This window comes from Echinops telfairi, unplaced genomic scaffold (genome assembly GCF_000313985.2).
Source record: "Echinops telfairi isolate 266 unplaced genomic scaffold, ASM31398v2 ScPeMD7_7421;HRSCAF=8459, whole genome shotgun sequence".
NCBI classification, from domain to species: domain Eukaryota; kingdom Metazoa; phylum Chordata; class Mammalia; order Afrosoricida; family Tenrecidae; genus Echinops; species Echinops telfairi.
The window spans coordinates 599,376-622,425 of NW_022111321.1; the positions used below are offsets into that span (position 1 = coordinate 599,376).

At 38.3% G+C, this 23,050-nt stretch overlaps 1 protein-coding gene across 6 annotated transcripts in view; it reads left to right on the forward strand.

Annotated features, from left to right (window-relative positions):
• Positions 1-8,428: 8,428 nt before the first annotated feature.
• Positions 8,429-23,050, forward strand: part of MBNL1 (muscleblind like splicing regulator 1) — a 152,544-nt gene continuing 137,922 nt past the window's right edge. For 2 of the 6 annotated variants that reach the window (XM_045297764.1, XM_045297765.1), the window contains exons 1-2: positions 8,429-8,711; positions 8,914-9,922. In XM_045297764.1, coding sequence (XP_045153699.1) covers positions 9,749-9,922 — 174 coding nt within the window. In that variant the 5' untranslated portion in view covers positions 8,429-8,711; positions 8,914-9,748. The remainder of the gene's footprint in view (positions 8,712-8,913; positions 9,923-23,050) is intronic. The other 4 variants (XM_004709027.2, XM_004709028.2, XM_004709029.2 and 1 more) reach the window with 2 other exon arrangements.

Genomic DNA, 23,050 nt, shown 5'->3' on the forward strand with positions numbered 1-23,050 from the left:
TTTGTTTTCTAAAATCAAATGTGCATATGTTGATCCTGTAAAACAAGTAAACAAAAATACCCCCAAGTGGGTCTAATTTACTATGCTAATAAGCACATCATTTTTATTTGAAGCTGAAAATATATGTGAGTTTTTACTTTTTTCAAGTCAAGTTAACCTGGAGATTGTAATATTTTATTTTTATTAGGATGGTTATAGTTGACTGACATAAGAATTGTATGGTGTTAACAGTCTTGAGTTTTTCGTTGTTAAAAAGAAACATTAAATATTTAAATTAATATAAAATCCCACAGATTTGTCATGTTAAACTGTGTAGTCTGCATAGCTTGAGAACTTGTATTATTATTTGGGAAAAGAAATGATAGGGGCTTCTATAACTATATGAAATAGAGGATATTAGCATATAATGTTATATCATGAGAACTCCAATAATTGATTAAACTGGGGTGAATTCAAGTTGTCTTAAAATACATTTGTAATGGGTTTCACTTATCATATTCTGAGGAATAATTATTTTTGAGCTTTACATTTAATTATAAACATAAACTTTTTCTATTTTTTCTCATAATGATGACTAATTAAGCCACACATTTGAGTAATTGTCAATAGAAATAAAAATATGACATTTCTCGCATTAAGATTATTATTATTTAAAATAATTATTAAAGTTAAGATTAGTAAATAAGTTTTAAGTCAGACCTTTGAAAATTCAGATTTATCTATTAAAATAAAATATTTACACTCATATTGTTGGTAATAGTGAGTATAATTTTTTTTTTAGAAACTAAATGAAGCAACTATGAATCCTGGTCTTAATGAAGATATGCTTTGTAGTTTGCCTGTATTTACTGTATATGCCCTTTCCTGGTTGGTTGATGTAATTTATTGTGATTGAGTCTACTAAATGGGAAACAGATTAATTATGAAGAAGGTCTTGTAGTCACTGACTGTGAGCGATGAATATCTGCCGTGGACAGAACGTGGGAATAGGGGACCAAAGAGGTACACTGTAGCACATTTTACTGATGTGTAGAGCCCTGGGGGTGTCCCAGGCTCAGCACAGGACATTCGGTCAACAGGTGAGAAGGTCAGATCCACTCTGCAGCTCCTCAGAAATAAGATCTTGTGAACTGAATTCACCCCATGAAAACCCTACTACTAGGTGCCCTGGTGGCATAGTGGTTACATGTTAGGCTGCTAACCCAAAGGATAATGGTTCAAAACCACCAGCCACTCCACAGGAGAAAACCCTACTACTGAGTGCAGTTTTACCCAACACACAGAGGGGTCTCCGCGAGTCAGCATCTACTTAATTGCAGCTGACAACAGCGTTGGAATAGTTTCTCAGGTTTATCAGTGCCCAACTTCATACTTACTTTTGAGTTGTATAATAATGTCACTATTAACGGTAGATGGATAGATGAATTTGCTACCATTCATAAGCAATGAAAATACTTTTTAGAAATGGTTTAGGAAGAGGTTTTGTAAATGTAGGAGCTATGTGAAATTGTTAGATGTTAAGGAGTTTAAAAATTACAACTAGTCTTTCCCCTAGTTATTATGCCAAATAAAATAAGTATATTTTTGTAAACTTCGGAACCACGGTCCATGATGAGGGCGTTACATTGGGAATAGCAATGTCATAGTGTGCTCAGTAGCATATGTCACTCACAGTTTGCACGCTAGATTCACGTAGCTCGATATCCGTTGGGTCATCAGTGCCTTTTTCCCCTGAAAATTGCTGGGATTGTGAGATTAGATGTTTCTGCCACGTAGCTCTTGAGCCCATGACTGCACTGCTACCTTTGTGGTAACTTTTGTTCTGATTTCCTACTTACTATTTTGAATAATTAAATGAAAAGACAAAAATACCGAGGCTAACAAGGTATGTTTTATTTAATATATAAGGTAAATAAAAATTAAGTAGTTACTTTTTTCTCCAGAAGATTGAAGAACTGTGCTTCTATTTCATTATATTTTCTCTTAGTACAGAGAAAAATGTCCAAACACTGCATCTTTGAATATCATCAGAAAACCTGCAAATGTCCCCTTCCTTTGTCAAAGTAAAAGACGATAGACTCAAAAATGTCGCTCCCCTCAAGTCAATTCTGACTCAGGGTGACCCCATAGGACAGAATAGAACTGCTTTTGTAGGTTACCAAGACTGTAACTCTTTATGGAGTAGAAAGGCTCATCTCTTTCCTGGGTAGCAGCTGGTGGTTTTGAACTACTGACCTTGCAGTTAGCAGCCCCAGGGCTCCTGGTTTTAGATTAGGAATGGATTTTTCCCGATGACATGTCTAAAGTAAATGAATGGAGTTCTCCCCATCCCTAAGCCATAGTCTGGCTATGTTTCTTCTAAGACTTACTTGTTCATTTATGAGTACATAAAATGGTGCCAATTAATAACTAGTACTATGGAGGGAAAATTCATATAGAATAAAGATCTTGCTAACATGGACTACTTTTGGGAGGAATCAAATTCGCTGCCATGTAGTCTGCTGTGACTCAGTGCCCCTATTTGACGAGGTAGAACTGTCCCTGTGGGTTTGAGACTGTAACTCCTTCCATGAATAGAAAGCCTCATTTTCTCCCATAGAGAGGGTGGGGGTTTGAAGTGCTGACCTTGCAGTTAGCAGCCCGGCACTTAGCCCACTTTGCTGAAAAGTTGGGTTTTTCATAATGGGTTGTAAGAGCCTTTCTTTCTAGAAAGATGACTCTGTTATAGGCACTGTATGAATGTACAAAACTAGTGACCCACCAATGTTCAGTGATCCACATTTGTCTTCCAGTGATCTTAAACTTTCTTTATAATTTACCTTCTCGTGGGATCCATTCGAAGTTCACACTTCCCTGGTCTCTTGTTGTTAAGTGCTGTCGTGCTAGTTCTGACTCATGGCAGCCCTATGACCTCGGTATTTACATTTTACTTTTTATAAAATAAACAGGGAAAGTAGCCATTTTCGAATGTGAATGCCATTGAGTTAGTTGCCTCTGGAATCCTAATTTTTAGTAGTAGTAATATCAGAGCATGCAAACAAGACTCCCGCATTATCCTTCCAACAACCATCCAGTTGCTGATTGTGAAACAACCTACGAATGTATCGCAGTTAGACCACAGATAACTTACTTGAGCTAGTAGACGCGACTGTGCTTTTCTTGTAGGAGCTCGCACACATCAAACCCTACGACTTTGTGAAACCAGGAGGCCATATGGGCTGTGTCTGTGCCATGCTGCAGGATGCATACTTGAAAGTTCTCTTTCTCACCAGGATTTCGGAAACTTCAGCCATTCAGATGTCCCTTTATGATTTTGCCAACCTATTTATTAAATCTTTGTTTAAAATTATTTTCATTAAATTTTAGCCTCTTCTCAAGCTATAATATCCTTATAATTATAGAGCTGGTGAGTTATAGTATTCTCCTACATTTATTGAAATTATGTTGTTTGTGCATCATCTAAAATCACAGTGTTACGCGCAGTAGTGTGCTTCCCTCTAGTTGAGAAACCCTGCTCTCAGCTTTCTGCGGACTGGAGTTGAATCCTGCTGAAGGCTGTATTTACCCATTGAAACCACAGGTTTTCTGATATCATAAATAGCAGCACCAGGACTCTATCCAGTGCCTTAGTGAGTAGAGAAATGGCTACATAGCTTCCAAAAGTACTCATTTGCAAACTGAAATATCTGATAATATTTGGGATAACTTGTAGCAGAATCACCCCATGAGCAAACTTAATTTCCTAAAATAAAAGATAGCTAATTATGAACTCATTGACCTCACTGGGCCAGTGGAGAAGTTATGGTTTGGGTGCCACAGGGAACTCTTCTTGGCATCTCTGCATACACACCACAAAGCTGTCTCAGCCCAAATTGTTGCAGTTAATAAAAATTGTAATATAACACGCCAAATCATTCCTCAGCTTCTTCAGTGTTTCCCCTGTGTCAAAGTCATGAGCTTATCAAGAATTTCCCCCAAATCCCAGTCAACTAATCTGGGATGTAATCAGACCAAACTGTCTACGTTTGATTTAGAAGAACTGAAATCATTAGTAAACAGCTGTGATTAAGAAGTGTAACACTGCCCCTAAATATCAGTTCTCTCCAAAAAAATGTCATTCACTCATATTGTAAGTTTCTATTTATCTTCTATCATAGTATGTATCAGACCCATAGATAGAAATATGTTTCAAGCTATCCAAGGTCAACTCAATGTCATTCATTTAATACTTGTTTATATCAGTGACTATCCTATGCCATTTTAAAAATGTTGCACTTGGTCTTTGGCTTTAGTTACCTTTATTTTTTCACATGTTCTCATCTCCCTTCCTATTTACCCCAGCATAGCTTCAGTTAGAAAGTGTACCTGATTTGGTCGTTAACCAAGGAAAAATGGGTTATCTGTGCCTTAGGACAGAATATATTTATGTGTATATGTCATGTATATGAAAAACCTTAACGTGTAATTTGTTTTTAGAGTTTGATTAATGGGTTAAAGAGGATTTGCTGAGGGTTTAGAGGTGCCAAGAAGTTTTTAAAAGTTTAAAACCTGAAATACTATTTATAATTCTCCATACAGTCCCCCACCTCTTTGGAAGAGTTGTATATCGTTTTTTATATGTTGAAAGATAGATAAGATTGAGCTCAGATAAATATAGATATGATTGGTCTCAATTTTCCTATAAATAAATATCTTTAAAGTAGAACATTTCCTCTTAATATTTATTTACAAACAACATGTTTTTATGGTTATTTTTACCAATAACAATATATTTATAGAAATTCTTACAATCTGAGTATTCTTCACACACAATTCAAAACATTGCCATTGTCTATAGGACTAAAACAAGTTTAAGTAATGTTTTGGCCTTCACTATTGACCCAAACCCTATATATCTTATACTACTCTTAATTTACCAAAATCTTAAACAGGGGTTTCTAAGCTTTTCTGCAATTCCTTGATATGAATAAAGAGATAAAATATAAGACAACAATCTACTATAAGCAATGGAGTTAAAATAAAATGTTGAGGGTATAATAAGTTTGGTTCATAGTACTGTAGATTAGGGACTGAAAAACACCCAGCAGGTCTGGCTAAGACTGTTGGACAGTAAAAGATTGATATCTCTTCTGATTTCCCAGTGCCTACGCTTGGCTACTTATAAACATTTTCCCCCTTGTTTGTATCTTTTACAGTTAAAGAGCATGTTCTACTTCAAAAATTATGCCTATAGGTCTTTCAGTATACTTTTGAAGTCCAAGGAATGTTTCTGCTGTAGAAAATCAAAATAACTTGAACAATATTTGCAGGAATTTAGTTACTAAAGTCTATTTTGAACTCCAGTGTGATTAACCTTGTACATATTATGGCAAAAGAAATGACAAAGAATCAATTCTAGAGTTGAATTTTGTAGCTACATTTAGACATAACCACCCCAAAATTCTGATGTATCTAGTTCTAGCATTTACCTTGGTTCTTGTGTTGTTTGCACTTAAGATGTCATAGTTAAATACTTCCTTACAGGTGAGCCTGTTTACATCCATACTACTGAAAATAAGATTTGTTCATTTTAAGAACATTCCAGGAAGTAGGAAGTGATAGAATTGATACTCCTTGTTTTCAGGAAGCTCATAGGGGCAAACGAGTAATGCAAAGAGTTACAGAATATATGAGGACATTCTGAGAGTTAAATTATATCAGAGATATGGCTATACATTGAGCTGATAAGCTCCAGGCCAGTAGTTCAAAACCACCAGCTGTTCTGTGGGAAGAAGAAACCCGCAGAGGCATTTCTACTCTATCCATTAAAGTTGCTAGGATCAGGAATTGATTTTATGGCGGGAAAGTTTGGTTAATTTTTGTTTTTAGAGTTGGCTCAACAATTTTTAAAGGGAGTAGGGATATCTGTGGTTGAAAGGGTGACGTTTGTGTCAAACCAAAGGGTGAATTGCTACTTAGTAAAGCCATGTAACCATTCTCAGGAGCACACAACAAGTAGCTTATGGGAAGAATGCTAGGTAACTAATTAGGATGAGCAGATAGTGCATAGGGAGAAACCACAGGAAAATAAGAATATTTCCAACAAGAGGAAAGGTTCAAGAAAGAGGGAATGCGTTGTAGGGTGCTCATAGAGATTAAGCAAAGACCAGGACCAACAGTACCCTTTGGATTTGACTTTATGATGGCCTTTGTCAAGCAATAGAGACATGAGATGGCTATGGGAGGTAGCGTGATAAATGTGTTCAGAGGAGGATGGGAGAGGAGGAAACCGAAAGTACCGAGTGTAGAAGTAGAAGGCTTTTGTACATGTGACTGTGAACCCATGATGAAGACTATTAGGGAGAAAGAAGAGCCTCCCATCACCGCCACTGCCTCCCTGTGTTGGGAGCTGCTTGAAGGACTTGGCGCACATAGCAGACAGGGGCAGCACCTGTGCTAAAGCGTTGAGGGGGAGCCTGTCCCAAGGCAGGTGGAAGAACACCTGCTGGGAGACAGAGAAGGTACAGAATGGTATTTTAAAGACTGTGGCTGGAAGGTGACAGGGAAATGTCATGCTTGGTAGGGGAGCATGCTTTTGATTGTATTTTATCCTCAACCTATAATATGATTGGTGTTGACAGCTGGAGGAGCATGGGTGAAAAGGAACAGGAAAGTAGTGAAATGTCAGAAAAGCTAACTGTGGGCAGGAGCTGCCTTGGGTCCGTGGTAGGATTCCTAGCGATTAGGAGGAGTTAAGTGGTACTCGACCAGCAGTTTGTAACGGTTCCCTCCCCTAGAATTACATTGAATTGTGTGTGTGTGTGTGTGTGTGTGTATTCAGGTGTGCATTTTCAGTGTGTTCATATGTGATATACATGTATTTATACGTATGTGTTTTTTGGTGCACGTGCGTGTCAAGATTTGTGCTCTAGAAGTAATCCCAGTGTAATTTAACAATATTAATGGAACTTTATCTATTTTTCTAGTATTGTGTTAGGCATAGAGATGAATAAAAATGTGTTGTCCTTGAGAGCCTATTAGGTCAGAGATAGAAGGAAAAATACGAGTGTAAAGAGCAGGAGGTGCAGCGGCAATCCAGAGGACGCAGTGCTTAATATATTGCTGGATAGAGCTGGAGCAAGCTTCCAGGGGGGAGTGACTCCCGGTGGTAGACGCTAAGGCACGCGACAGTTCCAGAGCAGGGACCAACACGTGTGGTCGGTCTATGTTGGCCGGCATTTGATCTGTGCACAAGGCATGAAGTTATATGAGTGAGGAAGAAACGTTCAGGATGCTAGACATAGTTTAACGTTTATAACTGACATGACTTTTTTATCAATCATTTAATCTGAAAATATTAAAAAGCAAAACAAAAAATATTCTTGAATATTGAGATGAGTTTGTCCTTTGAGTCTCTCAAAAGTTGTAGTTTTAATCCAATATTTTCTAAATCTGGCCAGTCCCAAAAGAATGTAATATTAAGAATGACATGTAAATCCTGAAACTAAAATAAAAGCTTAAAATTTTACTAATTTTTTATATCTGCACATAGTTTTTTCATATATAAATCTGACTTCCAAATTAGGAACTTAATATACGTTAAAAGATCATGTTGGGCCCATGAAATGGTGTACTCAAACACTATTCATCATACTGTGCTAATGTCTCTTTGGAATACGAAACTTCAAAAAATTCAAAAGTTGTGCGTTTTATTGGCAGCATTCAAATGGGAAAAGAAATGTATACTTTTGTTTTTGTACCTAATAAAAATTTCCCGAACAATCTGCATCTAGATTGAAAGAGAAAGTACGTTGTTAAGTAAAGCAAAACGATGTGAGAGGCAGTCTGGTGGTGGGTAGTTTACAGATCATTAGGCAATGGGGATGCCCCCCAGCCCCACCTGACTGACTTCACCGACCTCTACCTAAGAAGTATATGATGCAGCCAAATCAGTGTTCCCTTCATATTTTATGTTTCTGCGATGGAATCACTCTTTCCCGAGTTTGACTTTGGATTTGCCAGACACACTGACAACACTGCACTTCTTATTTTCCCCACGTGACCTCAGCTTCTGCTTAAAAAATGTTCGAATAAAGGTGGCTTTTGTTCATATCTCGCCTGCCTGTGATGTATTGACAAAGTGTCTGCCGGCTGAATGGAATAGTTTTACAGTATGAGTGCTGCTTTCAGTGGAGGGGCAGGACTTGGGCTTTAGAAGGAAGTGAATTGGATAGGTCAGGAGAATGTACCATTTGTAAACACCCCTTTCCTTTTTTATTCACGTGTCAGGACAGCAGGGGCAGGTTGTCCAGTGCCTGTCCCTGTGCGGTGCCGGAGGGAAAGCAGCTTGGAAGTCAGCTGCAATTTTTAAACCTTGTTTTATAATCCCCAGGTAGTGATCTTGAAGTGCTTGGACTTGTCTTGGAAGCTGTTTTGAAACTAACATGGTTTAGTCCACTAACTGCATGTTGGGTAAATTCAAAACCCACATGCTCGTCCTCTTGCAGTGGAATAAGTCACATCTGATGGACATTTTCTGTGCTTATAGCATAGTAATGAACGTCTGACAGGCGCGACCTTTCATAAGACAACCCACACTATTGGCTTTCTGCCCAGAATATTGCTGCAACACTATCTGTGATTGGTTATCTCTCTATCATGCATTGCTTCACAAGGGGAAACGGCCCCTTTTTAAAATAAATCTACGATGGCTGGCTGCAATATGCCTCACTGTAAGTATTGTGTGTGTGTGCGTGTGTGTGTGTGTGTGTGTGTGTGTGTGTGTGTGAGAGAGAGAGAGAGAGAGAAGGAGGGAGAGAGAGAGAAGCTGCCTTGAATATTACTTAGCCTGGTATCACATGGCGAGGTTGTGATACTGTAGGACATCAGTGAAATGCTCCTTAGTAAATCTGAACCTATCTCTTTTTTCTACAGGTTGGTACTAAGAAGTGCCTTTCCTGACGTCTCTGCTGCTTGGAACCGCTTCTAGAGCAGTCTCTGCTTTTGCCTTGCTTGCTGCCAGCTAGACTGTGACGACAGCACCTCCACCTTCCACCTCTAGCCCAGACACCCCATTTCTACTTATAATCAAGAGAAAAGCTCTAAGTATCTGGCATTGCACTAGGCTGCTTTAGTTTTGAAAGAAAAGTTTGCTGAAAAGTAAGATATCTTCTGCCAGGAAATCAAGGAGGAAAACAAAAAATCATTTTCTCGATTTTGCTCTAAACTGCTGCATCTGTCTATGCCAAACTAATCAATACCGACTGCACCACCAAACTCCATTGCAAATTCAGCTGTGAGGAGATTCCCTTTCAGACAACTTTGCTGAAAGCAGCTTGGAAATTTGGTGTCAAAGGGTCTGCCACGTTTTCATGCTTGCATTTTGGGCTCCAAATTGGCACTGGGAAGGGGTTACTGAGAGCACAAGGCTGATCCAAGGCCCTGCTTTTAAACGTTCATCTACTTCCAGTTGTAGTATTCCTCTAAAAACCAAACTTCTTTCAAGTAACAGTTTCGTGCTGTGAATTTCTAGTGGGAGATCATCTTTTCCTTGTTATCAACAACACAATTTTCCGTGTACTTTTAAAGCAGGGAGTGGGGCAGAAGTATTTTGGAAGGGAAATTTTCATCGTTATTTTCCAGTTTTATCAGTTCAGCCTTTTTATTTTTTATTTTTTGGTGGGGGGCTGTTGCTGTCCCCCTCCACCCCCCAGGTGGGATTTGGTTTGCTGGTTTCACTGAAAATTATAACTACCTGTAAAATCTAAACATGGCTGTTAGTGTCACACCTATTCGGGACACTAAATGGCTAACACTGGAAGTATGTAGAGAGTTCCAAAGGGGGACTTGCTCACGGCCAGACACGGAATGTAAATTTGCACATCCATCGAAAAGCTGCCAAGTTGAAAATGGACGCGTAATCGCCTGCTTTGATTCATTGAAAGTGAGTAAATATTATATTCTTTTAAGGATAAGCAATGATTGAATAAAGGGAATATGGGCAGACAGCCTACTGAGATTGGAATTGCGACTTGCTTTGTTAATAGTTTAGTTACTTGGTATGTTCTTATTGGTGATGTTGGAGTGAGAAGGCTTATCAATAAGCATTAGAACCAGGTCTGGCCAAACTTTGTTTATTATGAAATAACTGTATTTTTTTTTAACCCCACAATTTTTTTTTCTAGAGCAGAAAGTGTCCACGTACTTTTAACTTACTAACAACAAAGCTACTATCTAGCTATAGAAATGCAGAATATAGATACATGTGTGAATTTAACATTTAGGTGTTGTATATACAATGTCATAGAACAGCTGAACGAAGATGTTATAGTTTTGAGTTTTTATTTGGAAAGCTAATGTAGCTCAATTAAAAAATAGCAAATTTGAAGTCTGCTAAAGTTAGACTTTTCACTCTTAATATTTTGCCATATTAGATTTATTTTATGATCGTATTGTCTTAAGGCCAGGACACTAAAATCTAACTAGAAGTACGTTCTGAATTGGTCTTAAAATTCCTTATCTGAAGACACTTTGGTGAATGTGATTTTTTAAAATAAATTGGTGGAAACTCTCTCAGTACTGTTATTAACGGGATTATTTAACTTTAAATAATCTAATGTGAAGTAATTAATTTTGTTAGATCTTGTCTCTCTGTGTTTATATTTCACTGGGAACAGTCTCAGCTAGCAATGTAACAAGTTTGCAGTTGTGGGATTGTAAGACTAAAGGATTCACTTTTGTATTTCGTGACATTTATAAATGTAATTAGGTCCTTAATTCAGGTATCAGTTTGAAAGCTGAACATTTAAAAGATAGCGTACATGTCTTTATTGTGACATGCAGGATGGAGATTTGAAGTGTGATGAACTAAGCAATCTAATTGACTTGCTTTGAATACTAAGACCCCCATTTGATGAACTCTTTGAACTTTTGAGGAGAGGATCGGCCTTTTTTTTTCTTTTGGGGGGCTGGTGGTGGAAAGGAGAAGCAAACAGTGCTATATAGTAATCGAATAACTCTGTATTCTTTAACAATATTGGGATGAGTTACTTAGGAGTTGCCGGTTTTAGTTCATTGCTTCTGGGTCCAGTTTGGTTTGCTCACTTTGCTGAAGTTTTTAACCAATGACTCCAAGGATACCGTCTTCAGAGGAGACTGAGAAAGAGGTGTTAGCAACTGCAAAACTTTTCCTAAACTGGTATATTATTTTTGTCTCATAGCCCTAATGGCCAATTATCAAAACTTACAGCTTTCCAACAAGCCTTTCTCTTATTTCCTTTGAAAGGCTGATGAAGGGCAACAGTGGCCGTGCCTTTGAGAATGTGTTTCCTTAAATCTGAGCCGGCTGTATTCAGGTGTAATTAGAGACTGAAACCATAAAATGAGGGGCAAAGGGCTAATTACACTGGTCAGTAACCAGCTGTGCCCACAAGTAACCCTGTTTTGACCCAATTACTAGTAAATCCAATTTTTAATGCTGCAGACAGTTGATGCACTCGTAGCTGCAAAATGAAGGACATTCCATTTGGCTGCGACTTTGAGTGGTTTTATAGAAGACCCGCCTCCACAGCCATTTGGAAACATTGTGAGACATTAATATTCAGTTGCTATTTTTCCATCTCAAAATATTTTTTTAGTTGCTGCTCATTTGTGGTCACCAAACAGTCTCCCTTTGAGTGAAGCAGCAGCATTGCTTAACGACATACTGCGTGGTTGAGAAGATTCAACAGCCACATCAAGGACTTGAAAAAACAAAAACAAAAACGTTTAATTTTAAGATTCTAATTTTATTCCTCAGCCAAAGTCGTTAGAGACATTAATCAATACAAACTTTGTCCCAGTTCTTTGTTTTCCCAAGAAAAACTGATTTAATTGCTAGTGGCTAAAAGCTGGTAAATATTTTGGTTTTGGTTAAGAGGGAGGGAAAAATCCACACGATTTTACAGTGAGCCTTCTTAGCAGACAATGGCTCCCTAAATGTTAGCAAAATAACTATTAAGAATTTGTTAAATACAATTTTGGATGTGCAATTGAAGTGTTTATATTTCAGAATCCATGTTCATGCTATGCTTGCAATCAATACAATATGAGGTTCTTCAGACAGTGCTTGGAAACCCTACCTTTGAGCTAGCTGTGTTTGGTTTCGTGGCTAACACAGATCGAAACCATGTTTTAAAGCAGTTAAAGTTACTCTGTGACTCATGCTCCAAGTCCTGAAGTCTGGGAGTGCTCTGAGTTTTCCCTGCCTGTAACCGCCAGATCATTTGTATTGTCTCAGAAAGTCAACGGCAGGAATTTTGAAAACTTGTAATATCTTGACGTCTTCAATAAAATGTTTTCTAGGTGTTACTTAAATCCATAGCCCAGCCTCCTCTGTGCTCTTGAACCATGAGATGGAGGGAGCCTGTGTAAGCGACTATTTTTAGAAAGTTAGGAAAGCAAACCAAATCCTCTCTGAGGGGACCCTTCAGCTGTGCTCGCCCAGACTTTGGCCAGGCTCCCAGGTGACTCACGTTTATAGACGACTCTGAGTTAGAAGAGGAGAATTCATTTCATTAAAAACAGAAGTCAGTCTGCTCAAGAAAGTTTTTATTTATATGAAAAGGGAGAGAAGTCACTTGGCACACTACTAAAGCTCGTGGGAAGAAAATTAGCGATAGTGTTTTTGTTTCATGTTGGTAACACTAAGGCTTAAATAATTAGTTTAAATTTGTTACATGGAAACGCAGAGTTCTGTATTACAATAAATGTGTTAAGTAAAATAGGAATGCATGATAAGTTGGATTAGATGCATATATTAAATAATCAGAAGTAGAATGGTAACTGCTAGAGCAAAGGCTATAGTGATGTAGCTTACAAATCACGGGACATCTGGACACTGAGTGTTGGTCATTTAATGTGCCTTTTGCACTTGCAGGCCTACTTTATGATTGGATACTCAGCATGTATTCAACCCGAGAGTTAAATTGCTTTTAAATGATAGGTTTTGGCATATTAGCTACTTTGGAAACATTTGAAAAGATGCATTATTTTATGCTGAAGAGGATTCTCCTCACCCCTCAATGGCTTGTCAAGGGGCTACTGAAAGGAGAGAGGGAGGAGGAAAGGAAAGAGAGAGTGGGGGGGGGATAAAGCCAATATTACAAGCCATTGTTAAAATGATCCCTTTTTTTCCAGAAATGATTCATAGAATAATTAATGAATGTTATCAACTTTATTCAGTTGCTATTGAGCAACTAAAATTTCGATTGTCAATGTGAAGAAGACCTACAGAATACATTTTAATGCCAAATTATTTACATTCTTGAAAAATAAAATTTCACAATATAGTCAATGGACTAGACTCACTACCTATTGAATTCTTCTTTTTCAAATGCCCATTCATTTTCTTATTGCAAGGTGGGGGAAGATAATTATTATATTTATAAGCTATTTTCTTAAAAATATATATATAGCAAAAGTCCGTTTAGCTTTGAATACTTTAGTAACTTTTTCACATTAGGCATTTTATTTATGGTAGCTACACATCTATTTCAATATTACAGAAGTTAATGCATAATACAGCTGATTCTGTTTACCATGGTCACACCAGGACAGAGATCAGATTCCACTGCAAAGTGGCCTGGAATCAAGGACACTGGGCAAACAATTTTAGAGTGCCTCTGAAGAGTTAGCAGAATATACGGAGTACAGAAATCTGCTGTTAGAAGGCATACAATTCATGTCCAGGTAAATGAGAAACTTAAAAAAACTTAAAAGTCAGTAAGCCAAATCCTGTCTCCAGTCCGCCATATGGAGCCTGGCTGGCCTAACTGAGCATTTTCCAGTTAAATTTTAGAAGATCTTTTCATTGTTTGCGTACAGTTTCTTCAACCTAGACCATTGCCTATGTTGTTACATTCTCTTTTCATGGAGACCTTTAAACTAGTTTAATGGATGAAACAATTATATGAAAAGTTATCTGCAGGTTTCATAACCATCCAGCTTTGGGAGAAAAAATTTTTTTTTGCTCTAATAGAATTCTAGTTGTAATAGTTTCACCAGACCTTTTTTGTAAAGATATCTCCGTTTAATAATAACACTCTGGAGGATTATTTATTATATATGTTTAGTCTACAGGCACATATTCAATGGGTATGTCAGGGACAGCTTGACACAGGGACACACTGCCTTACAAACCATAAGGCAAAAGTTGTACAGCAGAGTGTTTCATGTAAACGTTCCTGTTCTGTTCCCTAAGCAGAAACTCTAAGTTTGCAACAAGAATACCATCATCAGCTCTGACAGGCTTCTCTTTACTGAAATCCTCAATCACTGCCGCTGCGTCAGTAATACTTACAACTAGATCCATGTGCCTATTTATATTTTCATTGGTAGAAACTCTTTGGACAACTCTTTTAAGATGAGTGAAGATTTTTAAACTACCTGGTAATTTTCAAACCATGATTAAATCAACCTCCATAGAGCACCAGTACTAGAACTAGTTAATTTGTTTCCCTTTGTAAAATCTTGGTCCATTGCTTCTGGTATTCCTTTTCTCATTAAACTTTGTTTCCAGCAATGTGGCACTCACAATTGAGTTCAAAGTTAAATTATCATTCAGACGTTTACAAGTACACAAAATTCTGATACCTCAAAGCAAGTCTATGCAAAAGGCTGTTGGTGACTGAAAAGAGTGCATGTGGTGAGAAGTAAACCATCTGTTCCAGAAATGTATCACATGTGCCTGCTTCAGAGGAGAGGTGAGAAGTGAATGCTCTTCAGACCCAGGACAGACACCTGCGGACCAAGGTTGGGGCGTTTATCCTGTCCCTTTCCTCACCAAAGACAAAACCTTGCTGATCTGTTACCTTGTATGTTGAGCAGTGTTTCTGCCTTCCCTGGCTGAGGGCAAAGTTGTGTGTTTTCTTACAAAGAGAACCCATTGAGTTAATTTGGGGGTGTATGTATGTATGTATGTATGTATGTATGTATTTACTTATTTATTTATTAGCACCAACTGAAACATTCTGTGCTTTTAGATAGGGGAGAGTTTTCCACATAAATAACAAAGTCAGCCACTCCTTAGGGTTTCCAGGGCACAAATCTTGGCCAGGAACAGACAGCTTCCCTTTTATTCTGCAAGGAAGCTAGTGGGTTTGAACTAGGGGCTAGCAGCCCAATACCTAAACCACAGCACCATTGGATCTTTGTCCATGTTATTAGACCAACATTCATGATGGTCTGTAGAAGTGCATAATTGAATCGATTGTCTTTAATTTAGCATTGATTATTTGGCATTATTGTGCAGAAACAGCAGTAAAAGCAACAAGGAAAACCTGATCGAAATCTTCATTTAGGCAAGCGAATTTTGGGAATGATGAGGGCAACAAATGTATAGATGTGCTTTACACAATTGATCTATGTATTGTGATGAATTGTATGAGCCCCAATAAATTGATTTAAAAAAAAATCTTCATTTAGAGTATACAGGCAGTCTGTGAGTTATGAACAAGGAGCAATTCTAACCGTGTCAAGAATTTGTAGGTCACTTTGAATAGGTACATGTGGTTTTTATTTAACTTACTTAGTACAAGAAAAAGCTCAAGCCTTTTCAGTTATTTAAAAGCAAGTGTAGCAAGTGTAGAGGTGCCCTGGTGGTGTAGTGGTTAAACAGTGGCCTGTGATTCTCATGGTCCCCAGTTGGAAACCACTAGAAGTAGTTTCCTCATCTCCTCGAGATTGGGCTCTCTACTCCTGTAAATAGTTGCAGTCTTGGAGACCCATAGGGGGTTGCTACAGTCAACATTGTCTAGAAGGCACCGAGGGGGATAGTAAGTGTAGGTGATTGTTATAAAGAATTGTTTGGAGGTGGGGTTAATTATTCATTACAAAGTGAGGGCAAATTTAAATATCATTAAAGTAGAGGTTCAAAGATGGCAGTCTCTGGCTCTAAGACAGGAATACCTGCCTTGCTTTGGTTGTGTGTGACTCTCCAGTTCTGCCAGCAAACCACTGGCAGGAGCTTCCTAAAGCGCTCGGAATGCCTCAGGAAGCCTCCTTTTCCAGGACTTCGACCTGTAGTTTTTCCCATTCAGTTTCCTGTGCGGAATCACACAAGTTGTCAAAACGTTGACCTGTTTGGGTTTAACTTTTAGAGTATGAAGCTGTGTATTAAGAGCAAGTATGAGTTATCAGTTAAAATAGAAGTTTGTAACCCATGGACTGACTGAAATAGATTTTTTGAATAGTAATTTTTTGTTCGTGCAAATTATATCATAAGTGAGCAATTCTAGTTAGGACTTATTACTCTAATAGTCATTTATAGTACACTAAACAATTACATAATTTTATTTATCATTACCTTCATTTGAAAATATCAAATGTACATCTACCTTATTTGTTAGGCACATTTTGAAAGATTTCCACTTTGAAAGTATGATGTCTTGTTAGGGAAAAATTTTCTATACTATACTATACTATACTATTCTATACTATAAAATTTTCTATACTATACTATACTATATTTACAAAAATACTAGTAGTTACTCAACTGTATAACTTTTTTGCATTACAATTTCACGGGCAGGTGGTCTCCTGGATGCTTTTGAATCTTGGCTGTCTCTGATTCTCATTCTTCTGCCTGTGCTATCTTGCTATCTCTGCGTTCTTTGCAGTTTTCTGTCAAACTTTTCAGAATTTTATGGTGAGGGTAGAGACATTAGAATCCAAATTTATTAAGCCACAGTTTCTGAGGAGCAAAAGGATTCCAACTGTAGGAATACATAAAAATTATAAGATGGCCACTCAAGCACCAACTATAAAAATATATATCCTAACAAGAAGAGGCCAGGGCAAAGGTGAACCTCGCCTCAGGGCAGCCGGGCTCCTTTCAACAACGGTCTTTTAAACTCCACCCTTTGATTTAACCTACCCTCTCATTGGCTGACTCTGACAGCAAGGGTAGCTGGGAACTGTAGTCCTTTAGTGGCCTGCTTAAACTCAGGCTTCTGGGAAGGCAAGTTAAAGGGGGAGAATGGAGGTTAGGGAAGCAAGTAGAATACACTCGAATAGGAGAATCAGGAATCCATTTCTGCAACAAAATTCTGGTAACCTTCAGAATCAAGCACATTTCCCTGAAAAGTGCCTGAATATGGGAGCTGAAGGGAAATCACTTCTGAAGAGAAACGTACAAAGGGTACTCCCCCACCCCCAAACAACAACAACAACAACAACAACAACAACAACAACAACACAGGCATGTTTTTTCAAAGCTATGTATTTAATTTTTTTTTTTTAAACCAAAGAACCCTATCACCTTCAAAGTGCTCTCCATTACACTTAATGCATTTGTCAGATCTGCGATTCCATGCTTGGAAAGAGCTTTCAAACTCATCTGGATGGCTGACCGCATCCCCCTCATTTTTTTCTTCACCTCTTATGTGTCATCAAATCGCTTTCCTTTCATGCCCCTCTGCATTTGAGGAAACAAAAACAAGTCACATGGAGCAAGGTCAGGTGAGAGAGAGGCATGCTGTTTTTTGTCAAAAATTGCCACACTGAGATGGCTGCATGAGCAGGTGCACTGTCATGGTGGCAAAACCAGTCCCCCGTCTGCCACGAATCAGGCCTTTTTGGTTGCGCACTGTTATGCATTGTTTTCAGAACCTCTAACTAGAGTGCTTGATTAACAGTCTGACCTTGTGCTATGAACCCCAAATGCAACAAGTTGACATTTTCGTCCTTTCAGGAAGTTGATGGATGTCCAGAGGGAGGTTTGTCATCCATTGACATTTCACCTTTTTGAAATGAGAAAACCACTCCTACACTTGATTTTTTTCCCCATAGCGCTGTCTTTGTAAGCTGTGTTCAATATCACAACAGTTTCTGTGACATTTTTCCAGAGCAGGAAACAAAATTTCACAGCTGCATGCCTTTCTCTTAAACTGACCATCCCAACAAATGAGGTTAGGAGGAAACTGCTTTTATGAAAAATTCACTGTGACCAGAGAGAACCTTCCCCAGGCAGCACCAGTGGGTGCATTAACTCAGCGTGAGTTGCTCAATGCTCGCCTGGCAGGAAAAATGCATACTACGAAAGCTCTGGTCCACCCAGCGCAATTCTTTTAAAAAAATAAAATTGGGGGGTACCCCCTCGTATATTCATTCATGCTGGCAAACGTTCCTTACTTCTGTGCAAGTTAACCCGAGTTGTCTGTCAGTACATTGTTCTCCACCCCTTTTCCCAATTCCCAAAGATGACCTCTCCCAAACTTCCGGGATAATTTCTGGGGCCAGTGCAGTAAAGTTTTCCCCAACTCCAGGTAGGACCACTCCAAATCCTTGGGGCTGACTTTCAGCTATATGGTAAGAGTGGGATTTCCAAGGCTGCTGGTGTTTAGGGAAGCAGATGCCGTGCCTTTCTCCCAAAGGAGTGTCTAGGGAGGGTAAGTAGCAGACTTGGGTTAGGTACTGGGCACTTAGCCACTGGGTCACCATTGCTTCTTAAGGGTTCATTAATGGAGGCTTAAAAACCAAAGGTCTGGAGGAAGGAGCATGCTAGGGGAAGTGATCACACTTCCTGTAGGTACAGCCCTGGGATAGGAAGAGGTATTGTGCAGATACCTTCTTTGGTTTTGAAGGCCTGCCCCTGCTCCCCTGTAGAATGTATAGCTGGGTGCTCTGGAACCCTGCTCCCTGTGGAACTTCGTATCAAAGAGCAGCTTTTCCAAATTCTCTTCTTCTTTTTAAAATTTCTAAGAGTTTTGTGGTTATTTTGATGTTGCTCTCTAAAAATGCATAGGAATGAGGAAATTGGGGGATGGAGAAAATATCAGACTATGATTGGTTTGTTTCTGTTTTATTGTAGACTATAGCCAGGGAGGAGGTAATGGGTGTTGAAGATCTCGCAATTCAGGGATGCTATCTCAAGTACATCCGTTGTAAAATGTGTGGAATGCAGATATTTCAAATAGCACTAATCTAGGGAGCATGGCTACCAGAATGACTGGTATGTTAGGTGGTGGTGCTGAGAGTAGGACAGGACACTTATTGAACCAAAGTTGGAGGGTGGGTTGAAGTGGAACTTTCTTTTTGTGCTCCCTTCTCTCTCTCAACTATTAATTCTGAGGCCATGAGTGGGAAGAAGAGAAGTATAGGGGGCCCCCGTGCGAGAATGCCTTAGCCACAAGTCACCAGACTAGCAGAGCTGTCCATGGATTATCTTTTGTTCATGGAGAACTGCTTATATTTTAATCCGATTCCAGTTTTAGCCCCTTGAGGATTCAGCTGTAGTGTCAGGATTTATTTAACATTATTTGTATTTTAATTTCCATTACTGTTAGAGTGAGACTCTCTTTATTCAAGTCCATGACCCTGCCATCTCACAGCTCCATGCACCAGGTGTCTTAAGTTGGGACGTCTCTCAGTGCGCAATGAGACTTAGTAAGTAGGCTTCTGGATTTCAGAACTACTTGGGCTCAACCCCAGGCTGTTCGCAAATAAGGCAAGAAGCATCTGCTGCTAATAGCTGATAGTAAATTACACAAAGTAAAACATGGAAAATTAAAGTTACATTTCAATTTTCTGCACAAGCACGGACATAATCAGTGTTTAGGATCTGCTTGTGGCGGATAAATTACATCTGTAATTCATTCTTTTCCATGTTACTGCATTCAGACGATAATTTGCTTTCAGCTATTGCTGCTCATCTAATATTCTAAAATCGTTCATAGACTGAAAATAAATCTAGTAACATCTCCCAACCCTAGGAAACTTTCATTGCACAACAGGATTGGCTCACCGAATGGTCCAAATTTATAAATGAAAATATTTTTTTAAAAGTGATTCTAAAAAAAAAAATGATTCTAGAGGAAAACTGAGCCAAATATATGATGCCCAAAATAAGACTCCTCTTTGGTGGATGACTTTGCCTTTCCTAACACACTTCTTCAAGGGAAGCAACTGAGAAATGAGCCACGAAGAGAGCAATAACGAAAGAATTCATTATTATTATTTTTTTAAACATTTTATTAGGGGCTCATACAACTGTTATCCCAATCCATACACACATCAATTGTGTAAAGCGCATTTGTACATCGTTTCTCAAAACATTTTCTCTCCATTTAAACCCCCGACATTAGGTCCTCATTTTTCCCCTCCCTCCCTGCTCCCCCCTCCCGCATGAGCCCTTGATAGTTTATAAATGGGTATTTTGTCATATCTTGCCCTGTCCGACTTCTCCCTTCATCCACTTTTCGGTTGTCTGTCCCCCAGGGAGGAGGTCACACACAGTTCCATGTAATTGGTTCCCTCTTTCCTACCCATTCTCCCTTTACCCTCCCTGTTTTGCCACTCACACCACTGGTCCTATAGGGCTCATCCATCCTGGATTCCCTGTATTTTCAGTTCCTATCTGTACCAGTGTACCTCCTCTGGTCTAGCCAGTCTTGCAAGATAGAAGGAATTCATTATTTATATAAAGAATCCTCTTAGGAAAGACCTGTGCTCTGAATTAACTGTGTTTCTTCACATTATCTCATATCTCTTCATGGATAAAGTAGAGACTAATGACATCCAAAGGTAGCTATGAGAAACGATCATTGTTGTGATTTTATTTATTGAACTTAACACCCCCCCCAAAAAAAAAATTAGGAAATCTTACTGCCTAGCATTGTGTTCCATGAATCTTTGCAGAGTAATAAATCACAGACAAAAACCAAGGCCCACATAAGGAAACCCAATATATTAAAAAATAAAACAAACAAAACTCAAGCTCAGATGGAATAGTCATTATCCACATTAAAGAAACATTTTCTACATTGAAAGTGTTTGGATGATTGGATCCATTTAAGTAGCTCCCTCAAAGCCTTTCAAATATGATTAACATAGAGCAGTTTAACAGGTACCATGTAGTACAGAGTAGGTTAATATGCATAATGAGAAATATAAACTGATTTGTTTTTATTTTTTTTATATCTTAACTACCCTTGACTTGTATATTTCTCACCAATAATGAATAATATTAGAAGAGAGATTTTCACTAGAAATACATATTTTTATACTGAAGGTTTACTTCAGAGTATAAAGAATTTGGAAATAAAAATACATAATACTGCTGCATTTCAGTTGAAACAGAAGAATTCATTATTTTCTCTCTTTCTATCATTGCTTACCTTTGTATTAGCAAAACATCCCCGAGGCCACAATGGATTCAATGCCTCAAGGTTAGCAGTTCAAGCCCACTAGCCCTGCTGTGGGAGAAAGATGAGGCAGTCTGCTCCTGTAAAGATTTACAGTCTTGAAAAATATAAGAAATAGTACAACTGTATTTTATAGGGTTGTTGTGAATTAGAATTGGTTCACTCATTGGCAGTAGGTTTAGTCTGAATATATCAGCAATCCTGATGCAAGGGTTAACAATGGCAGAAGGTTTTTGTTGTTTTGTTGTAGTTCTTTATTTTCACATGCCCCGGTAGGACACAGACTTACCTCTGGACAACATAATGTCATCATATGTTTCTGAGAGAAGAAACATGCAATTATTGGAAGAAAACAGGAAACTGTGGCATTGTCAATTAAGGAAGAGTAGATAAGTTTCATTGATGATTGTATGCTGTAAGAGAAACTGTGTTTGTGTTAGAGTGAGTTTAGCCATGGTTTTTTTTTTTTTGCAGAACTACAGATCTATATCAGGCCCATCACCATATTCCATAAATCAGCAAGAAAAAACTGAATCAGATTGCTTTTTAGGTAACATGTGGAAATGGTTTCTTTTACTCCCTTGAGTAATGTGATCATTGCTTATAGAATGTGATAAAGCTCATAATGAGAAAATAACGGGTCCAAGAGTGCACAGACAAGAAGTAGCTGCACTGGATTCAAACAGTGTCTGTCAGTTACCAGAGCCTCTATTTTTAACCCCCACTTTAGGTTTAAACTCTGTAAGCTGGCAAAATTTTGAAGCACTATATTTTTATGTACATAGAAATGCAGCATATGAATTATTAGTGAGTCTGTGCATTAGTGTGCCAGCCATATTTAGGCAAGGCTCTGTTGAGTCACTCGCTGCAATTGCCTGCATTCAAGACAACTGTGCTTTTTAAAACCTATTCTCTAATGTAAACTTAATTTTGAAAATCATCCATATAATTATTGCTAAATATGATGATATTGTCCTAAATTACAATGAGAAAGAGTCTAAAGCTCAGTTCAAAAAGAATTTTGAACGTGATGGCGTAGCAAGGAGAGGTGTATAATGTATTAGAATAGTAGACTGTTCTGAGGGGAGAAAGTGAGGGTTAGGATTGCAAGACGGAACAGGGAAGTAAAGGCCGCAAGATAAGAGTTTTCACTTCATAGGGATTTTTTAGAGTGCTTAAAATAGGATATAATTTGTTATTCACCAAATTAATAACATTTGATATTTTTCTGGTGCATGAAAGCCTGAGACATTTGTAAAAGGGTGAGATTTCTTCGTTTTCTCTTGTGAATTTTACTGGGCATGTAAGTTAACTTTGGAAACTAGGACTATGTGCTTAAAACTTGTGTAAGTCTTTGTGCATTGTACTAGATGAAGTTATAATTTAGATGGGACCAATAGCTCATGGTATATGCCCCATATATGTTAATTGTGATGTTCAACATTGTTGTTAGTTGCTGTCAAGTTAATTGCAGCGCATGACGACCTAATGTGTGCAGAGTAGGCCTGCCCCCGGGGGGGTTCCAGGCTGTGACATTGAGAAGCAGATCACCAGCTGCCCTCGGAGGCACTTCTGGGGAGGTTCGAACTGCCAATTTTGTAGCTTGTCCGGTGCTTACCATTTTTGACACCCAACTAAGAATAATATTTTTACCATTAATATTTGATTCCTGGTACTTTTGTAATGTTTCCTTACTGGATTACTAATACTGAAAATATAGGTTCAGTGAGTAGAAAAAACTTTTCATACAAATGTTTCATTTTACTATGTTTTCAAATGACGTAACACCTTTTCATTTTAAGACTTTTACATTATATATATCATGCTAACTATGTAAGCATAAGCATCTCTGATTGTGTTTTTTAAAAATAATATAGCAATAAGAGCCTGCT